At 31.2% G+C, this 14,529-nt stretch overlaps 1 protein-coding gene across 1 annotated transcript in view; it reads right to left on the bottom strand.

Annotated features, from left to right (window-relative positions):
- LOC139508164 (26S proteasome non-ATPase regulatory subunit 8-like) overlaps positions 1-14,069 on the bottom strand; it is a gene marked incomplete at its 3' end in the record, with an annotated part of 48,978 nt that extends 34,909 nt beyond the window's left edge. The window contains 1 exon segment of the mRNA XM_071295912.1: positions 13,935-14,069. Within this exon segment, the coding sequence (XP_071152013.1) occupies positions 13,935-14,042 (108 nt within the window).
- Between the last annotated feature and the right edge of the window lie 460 nt (positions 14,070-14,529).

Below are 14,529 nucleotides of genomic sequence, written 5' to 3'. Positions count from 1 at the left end.
ATGGACCAACTTTTTAATTACTGTAATTTTTCCTAATAATGTGAGTTTTTGATGTTGCCAGCTCTTCAGAATTGCAGAGACCTCTTTAATTTTCTTAGCAAAATTAATTTCTGTGATACAGCTTAAATCTAAAGAAAATTCAATCCCCAAAAGTTTAAAATTTGAATGTGACCAATGAAGTTTTAAGTCAGGACATAAAATAAGATCAGAATATTTTTTACTTCCAACCCATAGTGCTTTTGTCTTTGAAGCATTTATTTTCAAACCTGAAATTTTATAAAAAGATTCAAAACATGAAAGTGTTTCCCTCAACAATATTTCCCTTCCATCTAATAGCATGTTTCTCTATTGTCATAAAAAATCATAATATCTAATAAAATTGATAGATTTAGCTAACAAAGTCCTTATATTTCAATAAGGTAACTTTATTTGTTAATGGAAAATTGTTTTAATGTTAATTAGGCTTAAATTAAAAATTGTTTGCTTTCCCCTCTCTGTGATTAAAGTAAGATAACTCTGGTCAATTTTCCTAACATTCAATCATTATAGGAAGATGATATAGTTCTGTTTTCATTTATAGTCTTTTTCATAAAAGTTGTAATTGTTTTGGGTAGGTCCCAATTACAATTTTACACTCTAGCATTCGGCATCAGTTAGAAGCTTCTGGAATAAAATGGTGACTATGGTGTACTGTTTTGTGTTTGTGTTAGGCGTTATTACACTTCTTTAATGTATTTGTCTTAAGGGATCGAGTAAAGCAGATAAGTTACATCAGCTTAATGCTTCATTTGAGTTCTGGCATAATGGTATGTATACACCATACCGATCTTAGAAACAAATGCCTTTACGGGTAGAATGACAAATGCTGTTGGACAGTTTTTGATGCATACCACAACTTGAAACAGTGTATTCTTGACAGCACAATTAATGTTTTTCACCGGAAAAAAGTTACAAGTAATTAAATTCTATAATATAAAATCTGCAATTGTGCCTACGTTTCATTGCATCAATTGTCGATTAATGCCATAAAAAATTAATAACATAATAAATTCAAAATCATTTGTAACAAACATTGATGCAACAAAATACTGTTTTATGTACAAATACACTTGTAACGAAAATTTATCATTAAAAAAAATTGTACTAATTGTACCTCAAAAAGTAGGAAAAAAGTGGGTTTTTTTAATAATTTCCCGGATATGGCTTTAACAGAGAGCAATTTCATGAATACTGGGAAGATGCTTTTTCTGTGACATATTCACTTGTTTCAGAATATTTCAAAGGAAAGTTTTATTCTGTAAGTGCCTGTGATCTGTGATACAGATCAGTTTGTCTCTCCGCTCTAAGAAAGTTAGTGATGATGAAGGTAGATTTAACCATGTTTATTTTTTTAGTATAAACACAGTATGAATACTTACAGATAACAAAAAAAATATTTATAAGATAACAAAATAATTCTTTATATTGTTATATATTAATTTTAAATATTTCAAAACAAATAAAAGAAATTATAGATATACATAAATGTCTTTGATAAACTATTGAAAAATACGAGGTATCTAGTACATTACTGATTTTGTAACGATTTAAAATTCAATAAAAAAACTATATTTATAAGATATAATTATAACCCTGTGTTTAAAGGTAGACAATCAACATATTGACTTTATGAAATTAAACATAGACTCATAGTTCAAAGGAATATAACTCTTGTATACAAATGACACATCATCGAGTTATTTAGCTGCGAATTCGTGCACCACCTTCAAGGAAGATTCTTAATTATCAATATAACCACAAGTTGTTAATCTATAGATACTGACGACTATTGAATGCTAACCACAGTAAAGAATATTTGTTTGAAATTTTTTAACACTTACTCAGAAAAATGCTTGAACTACTTTTGACTTTCAAAGCTCATAATATAAGTGTTTACACACTGATATAATATGGTTGTTAAACATTACAAACCTGTAATCGTATAAGACACTATACACCTCGTGTGCTTGCATTAACTTATCCAAAATATATTTATTTCAAGCCTAAATATTTCGACATGTTGCTGACATTTAATAAATTTTAGAATCACAATTTCAGGTTAAGATTTGACTAAATACCAAATTCTTGATATCGTCAGGTAAATATGCTACATCCTAACATAAGGAATGTGTCATCTGCGTATATGCTTAAAAGAGATTCATTATCATTTATGGTAATTCCCCTTATGTCAGGATTACCTTTTAATTTCAAAGAATAATAATTCAACCCCAATTATAAATAAATAAGGAGAAAGAGGATCTCCTTGTCTGCAACCTCTTTCTAAATGAAAAAACTTAGACATGTGGTCCATTATTTATAACACAACTTGATGCCCCTGAGTATATAAAGTTTCAAACCATCTACATATAGAAGGCCCAAAATTAAAGCTTTCAACGAATTTTTAAAATAACCATTCAAAGGAATCAAATGCCTTTTCAAAATCAACAAGTAATAAAAGACCTGTCCTTATTATTTTCCTCAAGATAGTGCATCAAATCATATAAAAGGCTTATGTTCTCACCCATTAATCTGTCTTTAATTAAACCTTTTTGTGTGTCACTTATGATAAATGGTAAAACGGGGTTTAAGTCTATTAGCTATAACAGCAGAAGCTATTTTCATATCAGTATTCAAAAGACTATAGGATGCCAGTTACTAATATACTGTCTGTCTTTTCCCTCTTTAGGAATGCAAGTTATTATACTTTGATACTGAAAATCAGAAAATTTACACCCCCCTCCCCCCCCCCCCCCCCCCCCCCCCCCCCCCCCCCCCCCCCCCCCCCCCGCATATCCAAAGTGAAGAGATCTAAAGACAAATTGGGACCAATATCTTTCCAAAAAAATTTATAAAAATCTACAGAATACCCATCAGAACCAGGACTTTTTACCATTTGTCATAAATTTTTAAAGATTCAACACATTCCTTAAAAGTTAAATTTCCTTCACAAAGATCACTTTGTTCTTCTGTAAGCTTAATGTTATGATTAAACCAGATGCTCCCGCAAGCACAAGCTTTATACGACCGCAGAGGTTGAACCCTGAATGGTTGGGGCAAGTATGGACACAACATTCAAGCTGGATTCAGCTCTAAATTTGGATTGTGATTAAATAGTTGACACAGCATAGGTTTCTGACACAGAATGAATGTTGTCTAATGAACTTAAAATTTTTTTTTTGCCTTTGAGCAATTCACTATGCTGCTGAATATTAATCCTCTCAAAAAAATGTTTGAAGAAATTTTCTTTTTATTTATGAAATCTGAAATGAGAAAAATTTACCCCCCCCCCCCTATTTTTTTTTCACATTCCTCTTTCCCTTTTTCCAAAACTGATCTCAATTCAAATTTCTAATGGAGTTTGCAACAATAACTACTCATTTAAATATATCATAAAATATTAAAATGTAAAATGAAGTGCTTGTTATCACTGAATGGTAAAGATTGTTTTAATTTATCAGTTGGTAGTAAAAGTGAATATACATTCAGGGGTGTGGAAATGCTATGCCCGACTCGCCCGACTCGTACATTTGAACAACCGGATTATTTTTGTCTGGGTTGCACATGGACAAGTAAAAAAATATATAAGACAAAGTTCAAATCCAACAGAAATATAGAATTAATTTCAACATGTTCAAAATGTATAAAGATAATAAATTTATGTAAAAGAAACCAATGTTCAGCGAGTAAAAACACCAATGTTCATGACGATAAATATTACATAATACCGGAAATAGATTGATTAACAAAATAAATAAAAATAAGTATGCGAACCCGAGTTGCGTAACTTTGCATTGGTTTTGTCCATCATGTACCGAAAGTGTCATTTTATATGATTTTGTATCGAGATTCAGATTAATAAATACTTTATAAAACACCGGGCAAGCAAGACAAAAAGAGTAATGAGTCGAGTAAAAAACCTAAAACGCAAATGGAGGATATTAAAGGAGTATTAAACCAGATGCTCCGGCAGGGCGCAGCTTTATACGACCCCAGAGGTTGAACCCTGAACGGTTGGGGCAAGTATGGACACAACCTTCAAGCTGGATTCAGCTCTAAATTTGGATTGTGATTAAATAGTTGACACAGCATAGGTTTCTGACACAGAATGAATGTGGTCTAATGAACTTAAAATATTTTTTTTGCCTTTGATCAATTCACTATGCTGTTGAATATTAATCCTCTCAAAAAAATGTTTAAATAAATTTTCTTATTATTTATGAAATCTGAAATGAGAAAAATTTAACCCCCTACCCCCATTTGTTTTCACATCCCCCTTTCCCTTTTTCCAAAACTGATCTCAATTCAAATTTCTAATGGAGTTTGCAACAAAAACTACTCATTTAAATACATCATAAAATATTAAAATGTAAAATAAAGTGCTTGTTATCACTGAATGGTAAATATTGTTTTAATTTATCAGTTGGTAGAAAAAGTGAATATACATTGTATATTGTATAAAACAATGATTTAAGTTGATTCAACTACTATTCTGGACAAAGAAAGATAACTCCAATTGAAATATTAATTATATATCTGTATTGTATAAAACAAAGATTTAAGTTGATTCAACTACTATTCTGGACAAAGAAAGATAACTCCAATTGAAATTGCAATTAGATATTTCTTGCTATTGTGCAATACTGAGTAATTGAAAATATTTGCTATTGCACAATACTGTGCAATTGAAGATTTCTTGCTATTGTGCAATACTGTGCAATTGAAAATTTCTTGTTATTGCACAATACTGTGCAATTGAAAATTTCTTGCTATTGGTGCAAATCTTTATAATCAAAAATCTAAGTACATGTTTAGATTCAGCATATCAAAAAAGCCCAAGAATTCAATTTTTGTTAAATCAAACTTAGTTTAATTTTGGACCCTTTGGACTTTAATGTAGACCAATTTGAAAACAGGACCAAAAATTAAGAATCTACATACACAGTTAGATTTGGCATATTAAAGAACCCCAATTATTCAATTTTTGATGAAATCAAACAAAGTTTAATTTTGGACCCCGATTTGGACCAACTTAAAAACTGGGCCAATAATCAAAAATCTAAGTACAGTTTTAGATTCAGCATATCAAAGAACCCCAAGGATTCAATTTTTGTTAACATCAAACTAAGTTTAATTTTGGACCCTTTGGACTTTAATGTAGACCAATTTGAAAACGGGACCAAAAATTATGAATCTACATACACAGTTAGATTCGGCATATCAAAGAACCCCAATTATTCAATTTTTGATGAAATCAAACAAAGTTCAATTTTGGACCATTTGGGCCCCTTATTCCTAAACTGTTGGGACCAAAACTCCCAAAATCAAACCCAACCTTCCTTTTATGGTCATAAACCTTGTGTTTAAATTTCACAGATTTCTATTTCCTTATACTAAAGTTATGGTGCTAAAACCAAGAATAATGCTTATTTGGGCCCCTTTTTGGCCCCTTTTTCCTAAACTGTTGGGACCTCAACTCCCAAAAATCAATCCCAACCTTCCTTTTGTGGTCATAACCCTTGTGTTTAAATTTCATTGATTTCTATTTACTTATACTAAAGTTATTGTGCGAAAACCAAGAATAATGCTTATTTGGGCCCTTTTTTTGGCCCCTCATTCCTAAACTGTTGGGACCAAAACTCCCAAAATCAATCCCAACCTTCCTTTTGTGGTCATTAACCTTGTCTTAAAATTTCATGGATTTCTATTTACTTTTACTAGTCTAAAGTTAGAGTGTGAAAACTAAAAATTTTAATTTTTGCTGTCGTATAAAAATTATGTATCATTGCAATCTAATTTTTTGCTTGAGTACAAATTTTTATAAAAATTTTGTTGTTCCATCAGAATTTTTGATTGCTCTGAAATATGCTGACCTTTATCATCAATAAGTTCTGTTATGGTTTTCTTAATAAAATTTTTCTTTTTTAATTTACAAAAATAATTTGTACACTTTTTTTTTCTACAATTTTCTAGTTCAAGTTTTTTTTCAAATAAAGATTTTTGAACCTCATCATTTGGAGAATGATTCATAATACTTTCAAAATATAAAATATCATTTTCAAGTTTGAGAGTGACATGTTTTTCCTCTCTGGATTTATTAATGCTGTAATTTATGGACAAGGATCTAATCTTCATTTTTAATATTTCAAAAAATGTTTGATCATTACATGACAACTCAACAGAAAGAAGATTTTCAATATCACCTGACAGATGGTATTCCAAAATAGTATTCTTAATGCATGATTTAACCCTTTTCATATAATCTGCATCTCTAAGTAACTGAGAGTTAAATTTCCAATAACTTTTGCCCCGTTTCTCTAAACAAGCTGAGAAGTTGAAAAGAATTGCCGAATGGTCTGTTCTATAACCAGGAATGATAATGGTATTCTTCATAAGTGAAAAAAGGTCTTCTGAAATTAAAAAATAATCAAAGCGACTTTGTTTTATTGGTGAGGACTGACGCCAGGTATATTTCCTATCTTCTGGATAGCATGTACGCCAAGGATCAAGTAGTTCAAAAACATCAATGATTTCAATCAATCAATTTTTTTACGGGAGTTAGGGTTTCTATTATGTTTGATATTATATGTATCCATAAATTTATCTAATACAACATTCCAGTCACCACATAATAAAACACTGGTGTTTTTAAAGATTAAAATATTCTGCATTATTGTGTCAAAGAATGAAGGTTCATCTGTATTATAACCATACAAACATGCAAAACTTAATCTTTGTGAAAAAATTGTTATACATGTATATCTAAAATAATGTAACGACCATTATCATCAATAATAGAATTATGCACAACAAAATCCAGACCCTTTTTAAACATAACAGAGACATCTGCACTTTTACTGTCTTTATGACTGAAAAAGCACTTATTTCCCCATTCATCCTCCCAGTATTTTTCAACATTGAACATGAACATTACTGCTGTTTACAGTTTATCTCTATCTATAATAATATTCAAGATAATAACCAAAAACAGCAAAATTTCCTTAAAATTACCAATTCAGGGGCAGCAACCTAACATTGGGTTGTCAGATTCATCTGAAAATTTCAAGGCAGATACTCCGTGTTAGATTTGCTCTAAATGCTTTGGTTTTTGAGTTATAAGCCAAAAACTGCATTTTACCCCTATGTTCTATTTTTATCCATGGCGGCCATCTTGGTTGGTTGGCCGGGTCACGTCACACATTTTTTAAACTAGATACCCCAATGATGATTGTGGCCAAGTTTGGTTAAATTTGGCCCAGTAGTTTCAGAGGAGAAGATTTTTGTAAAAGTTAATGACGACGGACGAGGACACCGGATGCAAGTGATGGGAAAAGCTCACTTGACCCTTTTGGCCAGGTGAGCTAAAAATTAATAACAATTACTCATGAAACATACTAAAATGGTATGAAATAATTAACTTCGAAATATAATGATTATTGTTTTTAAACATTTTTCTTTGTAAGGATTTATTAAGATTTAATTATTATGTTTCCTTTTACAAATGATTATTTAAAAGTACCAAAGCAGAGTATCTTGTCATATAAAATACTTATTTCTTAATTGCAACTCTGAAAATATTCTGATTTCAATCATTGTTAGTTTCTTCAGAAACATAAATACAGTATATATATTTTGTAGTATATATTTCTTGGATTCCGATTGAATTAATTAAATTAATTAAATTAAATACTTTTGATCAGAATATTATCTTTCTGTTTTCCGATCTAATATTAATATTTTAACCAGAATGTTCTCACCCAAAAATACACAATATCACGTAGTTAAATCTTCAAACATAATTAGTTTACATGTTATGGAGACAACAGACAATACCACGTTATAATTGACCCAGATACACACAGTTTACAGTGGTCGTTTTAAAACAAATATAATTGCGTCGTCAAGGGCCATCAAGGTACCATATCAAAGACGTAGATAACAACATGTAAAGAACCTGTATAAATAACCGAAAACTTTTGAGACGTTCCGAGAACTTTATTCTGACTTCCGGCCGAGAGATATTGAGTGACCCATAGACACATTAAAAACTCGCCAATATATAAGCATAAATCCCTCAGGGGTTCATGCAAAAAGAATCCATTCGCGGGCAACTACCAACTTATTATACTGTATGATCGAACACAAACATAGCCAGAATATGACACAAAAGAAATAAGACGCAAACTAAATTACAAGAAATTACAAGATCAATTAATGATGTATAAAAAATAATTCTGAACGTAAATTGGTTAACACAAACAAAAGGAATACAACGATATAAATCTATGCTACACCAAAAATTCAACTTCACAATGGTCAACCAATTCTTAGTCTGGGGTTACTGTATAACTATATATATAAGGTGTAACAATATGTATAACAAAACTTTTTAAAATAATACAGAAATTATGACTGTCGGTGTAATTGTAATTATTTCAGAAAAAAACATGTCAAACATGCAAATATCTATAATACTAAAATTACGAGGTCCAATTTGTTAGCCGTCATCGGGTAAAAACGACAAATCAAAGAATTCAACTCTATATATAACTAATTTAGGACAATGGTGTAGATTAAAAATTACACCACTCCAGACCCTTTTGTTTTCCACATAATTAATATTGCCAATAATTAACACTTTCCGGGTCGAATCCGATACCGATACCAATAGTATATTCACCTGTTAGCTATTACCTTATCTGTACGTTCCGCATTTGACAGGCGCACCACCAAACGGTGTATTTAGGATTTTGCTATATACACGGGTCATAATCAAAGGGCTGACACTAATAAGTTCAATCATTGTCAAATTGTTCCCTATTGTAGTTTATTCAGCAATCAGCAAGACTTTCTAAGATAACTAATATAGGACAATGCTGTTCATTAAAAAATACTCCATTCCTGGATAGCCAGGACCTTTTGTTTTCCAAATAATTAATATTACCAATAATTGATAAGTTCCAGGTCGACGGGTTCAAACAGAAAGATTTGAAAGCAGAGAAAACTTTGTATCTTATAATCGACATGACTTTATCAGATGACAATACTAATTACTAAAATAAGGCTTAGGCATAGTTATATACTTTAATTCATGCAGTCACGGACCCGCGATATCACGGGTGTGTACTTGTTATCTAAAAAAAAATTAGTTTTAATCACTTAAAAGTCATGTGATGTTACATAAATAGGACGGGTGTGTTCGATGCGTAAATTAATTAACAAAACCCCGTCATATAACATCCAACTTTGAAATTGCGTCCAAATGTCAAATTTAGGTCTGCCACTTTGGGAATGGTCTTAAGGAGGCTCGAGGGTATAAAAATTTCAGAAAAAATTAAACATTTGTTTTTCACCACAAATTTTATTTATTACCTTTTGTAGTTGTTACTTTATCATATGGTACAAAAATCATTCAAAACAATCAATTCGTGTTGGCCCCAGATGACATTTAAAATGTGTACATCATTGAAAAAGTTCCAAATTATCTCCCTTTGGTCGAAAAATGACCTTTTTTGGCTTTAAAATTGAAATATCTTTTTTAACTCATCGGTGACATATATTTTTTAATATAATTTCCATATAAGCTGTACTTAAACTAAATTATTGTAAAATTTGAGCGATTTCTGTAATAAATTTCTTTTCTTATTTCGATATTACCTATATTTCTCGTATTACTTCAACCACCTTTACAAAAATGTATGCTTCTTTCGAAGGCAGATTGTGAGCGCAAATGAACGGTGACCCCACTTTTTTATTTTAATTTTCTATGAACTATAAGATAAAGTTCATTTATAGAAAAATATAGAGAAATCCTATATAAATGATTTAGACCCGCGAACCCCCTTAAACGATTGACAATTTATTTCTTAATTTTTGTAATTTTTCCCAGATTTTTTCTATGGCGGGCAAAAAAAAGTAGCAGTTTATTAGGAGACCCCCTAAATGACGTAACAGCTTGACTTATGGTCGATTTAAAAACGATTGTTTGCAAGTTGCATTGTTAACAATTGTACAATATGAAAATAAAACAACGTGAATGCAAATATTTATAATGACTTTACGGAAAGTACCTTTTGTGACATCTTGACAACTGTATACAAAGTTCATTTCACTTTTCTACCTTCTAAACACAAGAGGTCCAATTCTTTTGTTCTATTTAAACCGCATATCGGACTGCTAACAACTGTTGGGTTCAATTTGTTAACTGGGGTCAGCCCTACACGCAGACTACAGCTGGATACCTATACCAGCATCTCGAGTCTTAAGGGACAAGAAAAAGGTAAAAATATCATCAAAATTGATGCTTTTGGCACCTGATGACCAATTTTTGGGCAAATTCCCGCCCACCCTTCCCTGATCGTCACCCCGACTTGTGAATTGTGATCATTGCTTACCTTACATTTAACGGAATCAATATGCTTCAGCAGCAGGGTTAAGCTCATGGCATATAATTTGTATATTTTTGCAAATAAACAAAAATTATACATTTTCAGAAAACAATTCACCATGGTAAGTGTTAAGACATTGTTTCATCACATTTACAAAAGCTTACTGAATTCCACCTTACATGTATGTGCAAGTACATGTATATCCTATTCAAAAACCTTGTGACTTGTCAGTTCTTGTCTGTCATTATCTCTTTTTAAAGGCATGAGTGGGTTAGGGGTTTAGAGGTTGACAGTTTGAAAAGAAAGTTGTGTATCGATGAAGGCTGCTTTTTTTTTAAATGCATTGTTTCAGTATACTGGTCATGCTGGTCATCTATACTACTAAACGAGAAGACCTCATTTTGTGTGTCGCTTCTCTTCCTTCCACAATAAATTAATCATCATGACTCTGTGTTCTTTAGGTAAAATGCATAGTCGCATTTGTCATCCATTCTTATGATTATTCAGATTGAGTTATTTTTGTAGAAAAACGACAATAAGGAGTCCGGATATTGATTCCGTCATTAGACTGAATTTTAGTCATAGATAAGACTTCTGGTTTGAAACATGCACAAGTACAACCAATTGTATGATAGATAACAAAATGAAAAATAAATAAGCCAATCAGAGCATTCTCCATATCATGGCATGGTGTTTAGATCGCAAGAACCACAACTATTATACCTACTTAAAGAGGACAATTATTTTTCGCGTTGTAAACTACGATTAAACTACTTTTATATATAGAGACTCTCTGTATTCTGTCTTCTGTTTTCTTTGAAATGTTTATGTTGAAACAAGAATGTGTCCATAGTACACAGATGCCACATCGGCACTATATTTACTAAGTTTGAGTTGATTGGACTTCAACATCAAAAACTACCTCGAACAAAAACTTTAACCTGAAGCGGGACAGACGGACGAACGAACGCACGCACAGACTAAAAAAGATAATGCCCATAAATGGGGCATAAAAACTTATTGTTGAAAGTGAAAGTAGTGATTTGGCAAAAATGAATGTAGGGTAGAGATTAGAGGCAGGCAGGACCTTTTTCGGGACGTCGGCATTGGGTGTTTTAAGTTTGGTATTTGGAGATTGCAATTGATCCTTACGGGATCCAGGAATATATTTTTCAATTTTCAGGATTTCGGGATATGAATTTCTTTAAATTCTGCATCTCGGGATTTCATGTTTTTAAGCCCGGGATTTTGGGATCAGGATCCCTCCGACCACCCCTCAACTTAGCCTAAGTAGGTCTTAATCATTTATACAAGATTCATATCCTACCATTTGCATGTTAATAAGGTTTTCAAAAGAAAAAGCGCTGATTGATTGTCCTTGAAGCATATTTTATTAGACCAATAATGGTCTATAGATAAGCAGTTACATTTATTTCATGTTTGAAGCGGTTTAAATTTTTGATTTGATTTGACTTTAACCAAAAGATGCATTGTAGCAAAGGAGAAGAATAATTGTTGTCTGAGTCCAGAAACACGAAAATAATTGAATTTAATAGAAAGGAAACAAATATTGGACTTTGGAAAAAGGGAGAGGGCTTTTGATACCTTTTATGAAATTCTCCATAAATAATATTTTTTACAAAAAAATCATCCTACAACAGTTCACAAGCTGTATATGCCCGCAATTTCGCGGGTGTGTTCTAGTGCTGATTAAAGTAGATTAACTTTGTTAAAAATATATATATTATTTTGATATAAAGAAACAACTGGGATTAATTCTTTGGGTACCATGAACAATGAATTTCATAAACAAATTAGATATTTAGAATTGTATATAATATACACTATACAGGTTGCACTATAATAAAACCATTCATTTAGTTGGGTAGATAGGGTAACTGGAACCGCACATATATAATTATTTTTATTTGGCCCAAGAGGAAAAAAATAATACTGTAACTATAAATGAATAAAGAAAACATAACTGGAACAACTGTTATCATGGTTATAGCTTAATTGTATTCTCAGTTATGAATTGAACAATACAAAGTGAAACATATATAACATAAAGGAAATAGAGCATCACCGCTACACGACAAATGATATTGAAATTTTTTTTACACCACATGTGATACTATCTAAAATTTCTGGGGAGAACACTGTCGCTCATGAACTTTATCTATAAAGTGTGACTGTCTGTATCATATGCCATTTTTGTTTTTTTTTGTTTAGATAGTTTAAAATTTGTATTATAGTAATTAAGATTATAAAACAACGTTAACTGTTGTACCTCAAGCTTTTACATTTTTACCTATCATGTTTGTTTTGCTAATAAATTATTGTTAATATAATGGCATTATATGATACTGTCATACAAGTGAGAGGCTTAGCTAGCTATAAATTATTAAACCCGGTTTAATCTACCATTTTCTACATAATCAAGGAAACCTGTGTACCAAGTCAAGAATATGAGTTGTTATCAATTCGTTTGATGTCTTTTAGATTTTTATCTAGCCTTTGTTGAATGGACTGTCCGTTTTCAATTTCAATTTTTACTAGGTACTTTTTTTTCTGTTATAAGTAATATTCCATTCCTGATTCCAACCCATATTTCATCTGAAATATGCTACTAGATTTTCTTCCTCTAGTTCACTATATGCATGACTATATATAGAAATACAGAATGGGTAGTCTGATCAATATATTTTCACATAATACATGTACTTGTAAATACATGTACTTCCAATAACAATATTTTGGACTGCTGTTTTCTCATTTAGCCGTTGATCTATGAAAAAACGCTAAGTTTTTCATTTTCCAATTAAGAAACATGTTAAAAAACACAAAATACTGAAAAAATAATACATAATTATTACAGAACTGACAAAGAAATATTGACCAGAAACATTGTCTGCCATCTTTGGATACTACATTTACGGAGATCACATTTACCCCAGTGGCAATGAAATCATATAACAACATCACATGCTTCCAACAAAAATATTGGACAAAAATATAGAAATCGCAAGAGTAATCAAAAGATAATTTGGATATGAGTAGGCACATTTTCCTGCAAAAACAATTGCAGAGTTACCGGTCCTTGTACCATTCACAGGCACTAGACGTTCTGTCAATAGTATAAAAATATTGGCAATTGGAAGAAAATAGTGTCAATATATATAATATAGATTTTGACATTGGAAGCCTTCTCTATATTATATATATGGACACTATTTTCTTCCAATTGCCAATATTTTTATACTATTGACAGAACGTCTAGTACCTGTGTACCATTATATAGATGTAAGTACAATGTAATTTACAGGAATTCTCAAATGAATGCGGTGTAACCACCTTAATTTCCATGTTTATACGGAATCGAAGAAATTTCAACCAAAATTGTAAATTATTGAGAGGGGGGTGTTATGACTATACAGTTTTGAAAATACAAAAACAATAGAAATAGAAATTGTTTGATCCATGCTGATCCGTTTGTCAAATTAACAGTACCTTCAACTTGATCAGCAACTCTCCGCATCTATCTAAATTTTGTGGTTTTTTGTCCCATTCACGTTTCAATGTTTGATATAAAACCACTATATCTTTCAAAGACGACATGTTTTTCCGCTTTCTAAAATTCAACCCAAGAGTCAGGTAAAACATGTATTCAAGTTCCGAACCCGAGCCGATATTTATCGAAATATTAGAAGATCTGCTGGACATCTATAATACTAAAACAAGTTGCTTGCTTTAAAAAAAGAAATGCAATCGTAAACCCAAATGCTTGTTTGGTATTAAATATTAGTTTACTTAAGATGTATTGTTTTATATTAATAATATATTAATTATTGTGGTATAAGAATTAAAAACTGACATTGATTGTTTACTTAATGAAATTACAATTCAATGTGGGTTGATATATTTTGGCAGTGTCTGCGCGTACCCGCATGTGGGTACGAATAGTCAAATTGTTATTTATTAACGAAGCTTTCATAGAAGACAAATGGCATCGGCCTTTGTTTATCAGAAATAATGCATTAGGCCTTAATTTTTCCTGTCGAATTCGTGAATACAGGGAAAAAAATTCTGTGAAAACTTTATTTTC

The sequence above is a fragment of the Mytilus edulis genome, unplaced genomic scaffold (genome assembly GCF_963676685.1).
Source record: "Mytilus edulis unplaced genomic scaffold, xbMytEdul2.2 SCAFFOLD_262, whole genome shotgun sequence".
Lineage (NCBI taxonomy): Eukaryota > Metazoa > Mollusca > Bivalvia > Mytilida > Mytilidae > Mytilus > Mytilus edulis.
Note: the sequence above shows the minus strand (reverse complement) of the source record. Positions and strands in the feature narration are given on the sequence as shown.